The sequence below is a fragment of the Coenobita brevimanus genome, chromosome 90 (assembly GCF_032717465.1).
Source record: "Coenobita brevimanus isolate Jiangsu-jjx chromosome 90, ASM3271746v2, whole genome shotgun sequence".
Classification (NCBI taxonomy): Eukaryota; Metazoa; Arthropoda; class Malacostraca; order Decapoda; family Coenobitidae; genus Coenobita; species Coenobita brevimanus.
Window position 1 is genome coordinate 1,376,191 of NC_137043.1, and position 9,204 is coordinate 1,385,394.

Sequence of the window (9,204 nt, forward strand, 5' to 3'; positions counted from 1 at the left end):
TCCTCCCCTTCTCCCTCATCCTCCCCTTCTCCCTCATCCTCCCCTTCCTTCTCTTCCTCATCCTCTCCCTCCGTCTCTCCCTCATCCTGCCCTTCTTCTCCGTCCTCTTGTCCTTGCTCCTCTGTCGTGTGCCCTTATTTCTCCTCTATGCACACCACCACCTAATTCTCCTCATCATCATCATCGTCCTTGTCCTCCTCCTCTTTCTCCTCCTCCTCCTCCTCCACATCCTTCTCCTCCTCACCTAATAAGTCCTAAAGCCATTATTTTCCCTGCCTCCCCTGCACCTCCAGTTGCCACTCTGTTTGCCCGTCCCAGTCTAGGTCTCTCCACGCGCTTCTTTCCCTCCTCTCGTCTCTCTCTTCTCTCACGTCCCTCTTTCCTTTCAGCCTCTCTCGCACCTCCCCTCCTCCTCCTCCTCACCTCGGCTTCTCCCTTCCTCACCCTCTTCTTTCCTCCTCCTTCCCTCCCTTCGAAGTCCACGAAGACTATAAAGTAAGAATGTAGCCGGGGGAAGAGGAAGATGGTGACATTCTTATAGGACTGGTGGAATTGTAAAGCCGTGTGTGTTTAAAGGTGAAGCGTTGAGTTAGATGTGTAAAATGGTGTGGAGGAGGAAGGAAGGACCAGTGATAAGAGTAATGAGTAAAGGATAATGACTAAGAGCAATACAGTGTGACGCGCCGTACCGTAGTGATGATGACACTGGTAAAGAAGGGTTGATAGTTGTGGTGGTGATGGTGGTGCTGGCTCTGGTAGTGGTGATGATGATAGTGATGATAGCAATGATAGGTGCAGGCATGATAATACTCATATATACATATTATTTATATTTCTATATACTTTATCTATGTTGTTTATATCTTATATGCATCATATACAGTATATTACCTGTATTATTTATCTATCTATTGCCAGACTCCTTAATCCCGTGGGGGATGGCCATAAACAAATCGCCTCCATGTCGCCCTGTCCAACTCCGTTTCACTGCCCTGCTCCCATCTCACACCCTCTCCCTCATATACCTCTCCACTCATTCTCGGCCTCCCCCTCCCTCTCCCCCTCCACCTCACTCACATACACTCCTCGTCAGTCTCTCACTCTCCATCCTCTCCACATGGCCAAACCACCTCAGTATGTTTCTCCTAACGCTTCCTATCACATCCACATCCACACCACAACGCTCCTTCACACTCTTCTCGTCAGTCTCTCACTCTCCATCCTCTCCACATCGCCAAACCACCTCAGTGTGTTTCTCCTAACGCTTCCTATCACATCCACATCCACACCACAACGCTCCTTCACTTCCTCATTCGTCAGCCTGTCTCTCCATGTAACTCCACAGGCTCCTCTCAAATAACCCATTTCCACTGCTCTCACTCTTGACTTGTGTCCCTCCAACAAGGTCCCTTAAATAAATCCTTCCAGAATATAATCGTTTAGTAGAAGGCAGAATGAACCTGTATGTGTCACCTGCAATGGGGGAGGTTAAGGTAAAAAAAGAAAAAAAAGAAAAGAGAAGGGTATGTTTGATTATTACAGAACCCCGTAGATGGCAGGCCGTGGAGGGATGGAGGGGGAGAAGGTGGGAGGGAGGAAGGGGGGGCGTGGAGGGAGGGAGGAAGGGGGGGGGCGTGGAGGGAGGGAGGGATGGAGGGACGTGGAGGGAGGGAGGAAGGGGGTAAAGGAATTTCTGCCAGCTTTTTGTGGAGGAAAGGGAGGAGGGAGGAGAGGAGGAATAAAGAGGGATGGAGGTAGTGAGGGACGGAGGAGGGGGAAGGAGAGGTGGAGGATGGAAGGAGGAGGGGAGGTAAGGAGGAGAAAGGGGGATGGAGGAAAGGTGGTGGGGGTTGGAGAGACGGAGGAGAAGTGGGGAACGGAGAGAGGGAGGAGGAGGGAAGAAAGTGAGGGGCCGGAGAGAAGGAGGGGGTTGGAGGAAACTACTGTCTTCAATTGGACTGAGATCCAAATCAAAATAATCCTTAACATACATATACACTCACCTAATATTCATAAATATGTATGTATTCTTATATCCCAAAAGAAAGACGGTACAAGTAGCCATTATCTTGACGCTAATCTTGAGAAATGGAAATTACACGTACATACACATACACGAACACATACCGTACACACATCCGTATAAATTAATACATATTCACAAAAAAAATACAGAAACTACATCATGGAGTGGAAGGGCTAAAGTGGAGGGAGGTGGACGGGAGGAATAGAGAGAAGGGGGTTGGGGAGGGAAGGAGGGGGTGGAGGGAGGTACGTTTCCCTTGGTCGCCGGCTCATTCCGAGTTGGGCCGTGCCGGTGGGGGGTCTCAGCCTCTTTGGGTAAGTATAATTTCCTTTTTTCGTCCAACTGATCCCTTTCATAATGTCTAATCTCGTTTACTTTCATACGATGGAGCTTTTAAAACTTTTAACTTAGCTTGACGTTAATGGAAGTCCGGTAGGCCTAAACTTGATTTTGTGGAATATTTAAGCGGGAGCGGCTTTTGTTTAAGTCCTTCGTCCCATATGCAAGCTTCACTTTTGATTTTTCTCCTGTATCTTTTATTCTCCGTACGTCAGTGTCAGAATACGATCGTAGCATGGCCCTTCATACTTCCCATTGCACTTTTTCGTGACTATAGCAGCCCATATGGTGCTAATGTCTATAGAGATGGGCTTTAAAGATGGCGACGGTACCAGCAGCAAGCAAAGTTCGTGAAGCTAGATTGGTAGTTCTTGAAATGATGCGTGTTTTCATTTAATTGATGTTTTTCCCCAAATTATAATATTCAGGACATAATTTGGAGTTAATAGATTTCCAAATAGCTTTCCAAAATGTATAGTGTGGTAGTAGACAGCATAAAACTGAACGGAATTTTAGGTTTGCATATATTTGGAATTTCGAGGGATAGCCTACAAATGATTGAGATAACTCATTTTTTTCAGTGTCTAATTTCAACCGACGAAGTTTGAATTCGTGACCAAGATGGTGAATTCAAGCCACCAAGGAAGACGGGGGTTGGAATGGGGTGCTTTGTGGGTGGAAGACAATTGACAATCGTCATGGTCGAGCCTGCCACAGACGTCGTAGGACACGCATGCTCATGAATCATATGCTGCATTTGTTTGTGTGCACTTGTGATAGGATTAATGTCATTCCTACTTACAAAACCACTTACACTCTCCAATGAATACAAACAACAAGAGCTTATTCATTTGTATGAGTCATACAAAAAGGTAAAAATATTCTAATCTGGCAAGTCTAGCAACTAGTCAGCTCATTCATTATAATTTAATGTTTGCTATGTTAATTCTTTAGAAATGAGTAGATTTGTATCTCTTAATATATGGTTTCAATGAGGAAAGTCATACTTTCCTCCTCTGAGACGATTTACTAACTTAAATTTATTAATGCCTAAATTCGCCTTCAGTCAACGATTTCGACCAACCGTCCCAAATCCAGGAACGGTCAACAGTCATTTTTTGCCTGCTCTGAGAGAGGTCGGAAGGCTGGACTGAAGTCGAGAGGACGCACGCTGAGACTCTGAGATGTCAGGATCGTACTGTTGTGTTCCCCTGTGCATTAATAGGGGTGGCCATCAATTTCCTCAGAACCCAGAACTGAAAAAACGGTGGATGATGGCTATCAAGCGCCAAAACTTCACTCCGTCCAAGTATTCGATGGTATGCAAGGACCACTTCACTGCAGAAGACTATATGCCTGGTGGTAAGTAGAGTTTAAAGTAGCCAAAGTTTGCTTGCTTGAGGCTTATCCATAAGTACTTGCATTACGCCCTATCTATCCATTAAGTCCGTGTATAGCCTAAGTTAGTCCCTTGGTAGGTAGTTTTAGACCTAGCCTAGGACCAAGAGTCAAAATTAATACTTGGAGGAAAAAAAGTATTAGACATTTAAAAAATGCCAGTAAAAAAATGATAATAGCTGAAACTTAGTGCAGCCCAAAGTGATCACCTTGACTATTGGGCTAGGATGGTCTAAATCTGCAATAATACCAACTTTTTCCTCAGTTACCTAACCTTACCTAGGCTAGTCTTAACTGCTATGATTATTATTTTGTTAAACAACCTGATGGTCTGAATATGCAATAATACCAACTTTTTCCTCAATTATCTAACCTTACCTAGGCTAGTCTTAACTGCTATGATTATTATTTTGTAAAACAACCTGATGGTCTGAATCTGCTATATACCAACATTTTTCCCCAAAATACCTAACATAGTCTTAACTGCTACGAATATTTGGAAAACAACCTTTTTGTTTGCTGTAGCACATGTATCACATTATATCTGTGGTTTATGCTCTGAATGAGAACATCTACCTAAGACACACATGATAAAATTTCCAGGTCGAAGGTCCGAGGGAAGGCTCAGAAGACTCAAGAAAACAGCTGTTCCATCCCAGTTCTCGTGGACTAAGAAACCGTCTGTTGCTGCAGTAGCCAGGAAGGAAAGGGCTCTTAAGCGAATGTGTGACAGTGCAAGAAGTGTTGATGCAGAGGAAGTAACCGGAGGTAAGTCAATCCGCAAAAGTTCAGTTGCAATCATATTCATGTACAATACCAGTAACACAGTGTCTCATGGAACTTATATAATTTGTGTTCACACACATATGTCAGTTTATATTGTAGTAAATTTTTATATTATCCCTTGTTGGTTTCATAAGTAATGAGAGTGTATGAGTGTGGAGTGGCATAAGGCAGAATGGATCAAAAGAATACTGTACAGTATGATGGTTTTTTCACTATGCAGCAGATGGAGGAAGCCTGAGTGCCTTGTAAGATTTGCAAGAATGAGGAGATGGAAGGCTTTGATATATATGCACAATGCTATTAGACTGCTTTGCTGTTCTTCTCCTACAGGAGCATCCAAGATGATGAAATCTGAGAAGCAAAAGTGTGGCAGTGCATGCAGTGATGAAATTCCTGATGTAGGTGCAGAGGAAGTCATCGAGAGTGAGCCAGCGCAGGTTTTCAGTGTACCGGTTTCAGATTCTACAGATGCCGTAGTACCTGACGCAGTTAAAGTCACTGTTCACACATACAAAAAGGTTTACAGAGTAGATGATTTCAAACACAATGCAGAAAGCCTTCATTTCCACACTGGTCTAGAAAATTATGAGAAATTCACTTTTGTACTATCTACACTAGGTCCTGCTGCTTATAGCTTGAAGTACTTTTATGGGCCCATAACTTCACTGCAGGTTCCTGAACAGTTTTTGCTGGTAATGATGAAACTTCGACAAAATAAGCCAAATTTTGAACTTGGAGAGCTATTTGGTGTCTCTGAAAGAGATGTTTATAACATTTTTGTTACCTGGGTCAGATTTATGTCATTACAGTGGGGGGAGATAAACCTATGGCCAAAGAAGGATATTGTTCAGTTTTATGCACCACATGATTTTGGTAAGTTCCCTGGAACAAGAGTTATTCTTGATGCAACTGAGATCCCTGTCAGGAAACCAGAGCTTCCTTTAGCACAACAGGCAACTTTCTCTAATTATAAGAACAGAAACACACTAAAAGCTGTTGTTGGATGTACACCAGGTGGTATGATTTCCTATGTATCACCAGCTTATGGTGGAGCTGCTAGTGATCGCAGCATCATAGAGAGGAGTAATATACCACAATTGTGTGATAAGGGTGACAGCATTATGGCTGACAAAGGTTTTGAAGTTCAAGATTTGTTTGCACCATATGATGTGATGGTTAATATTCCTACTATGTTCAAGAAGACAAACAGATTATCTGCCAATAGTGTCCTGAAAGACAGAAAGATTGCCAGTAAAAGAGTCCATGTTGAAAGAGTTATTGGTTTGGGCAAAACATTTAAGATACTTACAGATCCACTTAATAATGCAGAGGCACAATTAGGTTCAGATATTATATTTATTTGTTATATGTTATGCAATTTTCGAAAATGTATTGTTCCATCACATGCCTGAGAAATTTTCCACACTCCTATTTATCCATCTTTTGCCTCAGTGAGTGTAGGTGGTGGCGACCATCATCCACTCACTTGATGCAGAGCTGCCTACTTCTTCCTTAGCCTTTATCATTCTTTTGCTGTGTCTGCTCTCCTCTCTTCATATTTCTCCCATCTTTCCTGTCACTTCTTATTGCTCTTCTTTCCTTTACAGGTGGCTTTACATTGAGTGACAAGCCAAATGGTTTCCTGTAAGCCAAGAAACCATTTACTACGCTGGGTGGTAACCATATAACCAAACCATACGTGCTCCCTACGTGTCAACAAGTGGGTTGGTGGAGGATTAGTGCCCCCTCCCCGTAAAACAACTAACTCAAAGTTAAATGGCCACCCCTTACGGGATTGTGGCATCTGGCAATAGATAGAGTATTCTTCCATTCTTTGAATGCCATACATCTTTCAATCTGACCCTACACAGCACAATCATATGATCTGGCAGTCCACCACTCAGCACTCAGACTGCTTTTATGTCACAAACACACTTCATCATGTTACTCTCTACAAGAACATAATTTATTAAGCTCCTTTCAAACCAACCCGGTCTTATGTACAGCATGAGGGTGTCCCACAGGGATGTGTGCTTAGTAGTACTCTTTTTATCATTGCAAGTATGTACAGTATCTGGTGCTTAGTGCTGTTCCTCTCCTTTCATTATCATGTTCACAATAATATTTTTTTTTAAATAAAAAGTAGAACAGTACATGATATTTTATTCTCATATTGAGTATATTCCAAGTTCATGTATGCCCATTACGCTAACACACTACATGCTATAGTCTCTTCTGATTTGACAGCATGTCTTAAAAGAATGTCATACTATACACTGGTATGAAGGTCATAAGACAGTGTAAGATTATTTAGAGATATTTATTTGGGTAAATATGCAGATAGATGAAATTACAAAATAAACAAATTGGATAATACAGTGTCATATACAGTATGTATATATTTCTCAATGGCTAATCAATCAAGAATAGAATATATTCTCTATAATAAGTATATATAGAAAAATATGTATATATATATAAAAATAGGTGCTTTTCATTTTCACTCACAAAGTACACACTGCTTCCTACCCAGATGACTTAACACTCCCACACACACTTCATGACTGGTGTACTACAAAAAGACTCAGAATGGCCTCTTTTATGGTAGAACGCAGTCATAACTCACACCTCACTATCAACATCTCCCTTGTCCCACATGCACACAAAATCTTTGGTGAACTGAAAGCACAGTAACAGAAGACTTTGGTAATATCTTGCAGCATAGAGCAGTTAGTTAGAAGCTGATCTGTAAAAATATTTATCTAAGACAGCCTGTCTGAAATTATCTTGATGTCTTCAAATGTGAATATTACAAAATCTTTGGTGAAATTAAGGCACAGTAACAAAACTCACACCTCACTATCACTTCATGACTGGTGTACTACAAAAATACTCAGAATGGCCTCTTTTATGGTAGAACACAGTCATAACTCACACCTCACTATCAACATCCCCCTTGTCCCACATGCACACAAAATCTTTGGTGAACTGAAAGCACAGTAACAGAAGACTTTGGTAATATCTTGCAGCATAGAGCAGTTAGTTAGAAGCTGATCTGTAAAAATATTTATCTAAGTCTGTCTGAAATTATCTTGATGTCTTCAAATGTGAATATTACAAAATCTTTGGTGAAATTAAGGCACAGTAACAAAAGAATTTGGTGACATCTTGCAGTATACAGTAGAGCAGTTAGTTAGAAGCTGATCTGTATAAATATTTATCTAAGACAGCCTTTCTGAAATAATTACAATAGAATTCATTGAGCTTGACTAACATTTCATTTAGAAAATCCTCATCTATGCTATGTCTAATTATCTTGATGTCCTCAAACGTGAATATTACAAAATCACAATACTTCCTTTGTGTACACAGTAGCTGACCTTGAATCTGATAATAATAATTATGTGACCTGTCAACAGTTAGTTCTCCATTAGATGTCTCTCTCAGATACGGTATTGTATCAACACTTATCTCTTTATCCCTAGCTGAATAGGGACACTTGACCTCCAAGACACCATCATCATCCACCAACCCATCAGGAGATGATGCAAGGAATGGAGAAGACTGGCAGACAAACAGACCACTGTCCTTTACCTTTTGTCCAGTTAGTTCTTTATAATTTTGAACAGCAACTCCTTCATACATTTTCCCATGTTCAGTTGCAGCACATTTTGCATCACTTTTGTTCATCAATCTTTTTGCCAAGTTTTTAAAATTTGTTAATGGCGTAGCCTTACATACTGTACCAAAGTTAGAACTTGTGATCCTGTATGACCTTTCAATGAACCACTGTTTATTGCCTTGCTGTCCCCTTGTATTTAATTCTATTTCCTTTACTTTTTCATTTGTAATACTGGCAATGTTCATGCTTCTCAAAAACTGTTCATCTGGAGTAAATTGAAGATAATCATGATCATGAAAAACAGCTTATAAATTAGCTGGTGGAATCAACTGCTTAATTGGCATAATCTGTGGAAAATTTGTACACCTGTTAGAAAAATGTGACTGATACTCTTCACTATTAATAAACTGCACTTGTCGCGGGTCATAAGAAGCTAACTTTGGTATAGTCAGATTGCCACTGTTCTTCCTCAGTCTAAGATTTTGTGCTTTAACAGGTGAGCCAGTGTATTTCTTACCTCTATGAAATGACTGTATCCTTTCAGTGCAAGTGTCCCTGACAGAAATTTCTTTGGAGATATGAAAATTGACTAGAGCGAAGATCACTAATAATACATGCTTACAATGGGCTTCTGGACCCATCCCTGCCCCACACTCACACTGGCATTCCCGAACAACTCCATGACTATCCATGGATACATCTACTGTATATACAACGCGTTTCTTCATTTCTGCGGCTACTCTAGCTTTAACAAAGAAAAGACGTCCCGCAGCGGTGCTTCTGGCAGTGATGATGAACTTCTCTTTGTAGAGCTGCCTCACTTTAACATCATCATGTTTACTGAACCGTGCACAGTACTCCTCGTATCTACCGATTGTGACAGGTGGAAGCTGAAATAGAAGAAATTTTAAAGAAGCCTGCATTTCAAAGATTGGGAGAAAGGATAGCTTCCAGAACCAAAGAATGTAACAAACTGCATACAAAATATTATAACTCGGTAAAAGACAAGCACTTTGTGTCAAGTGACATCAGT

General features: G+C 41.1%; 1 protein-coding gene across 1 annotated transcript; it reads left to right on the plus strand.

Moving 5' to 3' along the window:
* The first annotated feature begins 2,684 nt into the window (after window positions 1-2,684).
* LOC145411538 (uncharacterized) lies at window positions 2,685-5,961 on the plus strand. Its single transcript, XM_080281549.1, has 4 exons — window positions 2,685-2,729; window positions 3,613-3,727; window positions 4,367-4,531; window positions 4,880-5,961. Exons 1-4 carry the CDS (start codon window positions 2,685-2,687, stop codon window positions 5,959-5,961), a joined length of 1,407 nt encoding a protein of 468 aa, XP_080137675.1.
* The last annotated feature ends 3,243 nt before the right edge of the window (window positions 5,962-9,204 follow it).

What these genes read in the sequence shown, in the direction of transcription:
- LOC145411538 (XM_080281549.1), top strand. Translation starts at nt 2,685, where the DNA reads ATGGCGACGGTACCAGCAGCAAGCAAAGTTCGTGAAGCTAGATTG. An exon ending in AGAAGACTATATGCCTGGTG is followed by an intron (nt 3,728 to 4,366) that starts GTAAGTAGAGTT and finishes TAAAATTTCCAG; the next exon opens with GTCGAAGGTCCGAGGGAAGG. An exon ending in TGCAGAGGAAGTAACCGGAG is followed by an intron (nt 4,532 to 4,879) that starts GTAAGTCAATCC and finishes CTTCTCCTACAG; the next exon opens with GAGCATCCAAGATGATGAAA.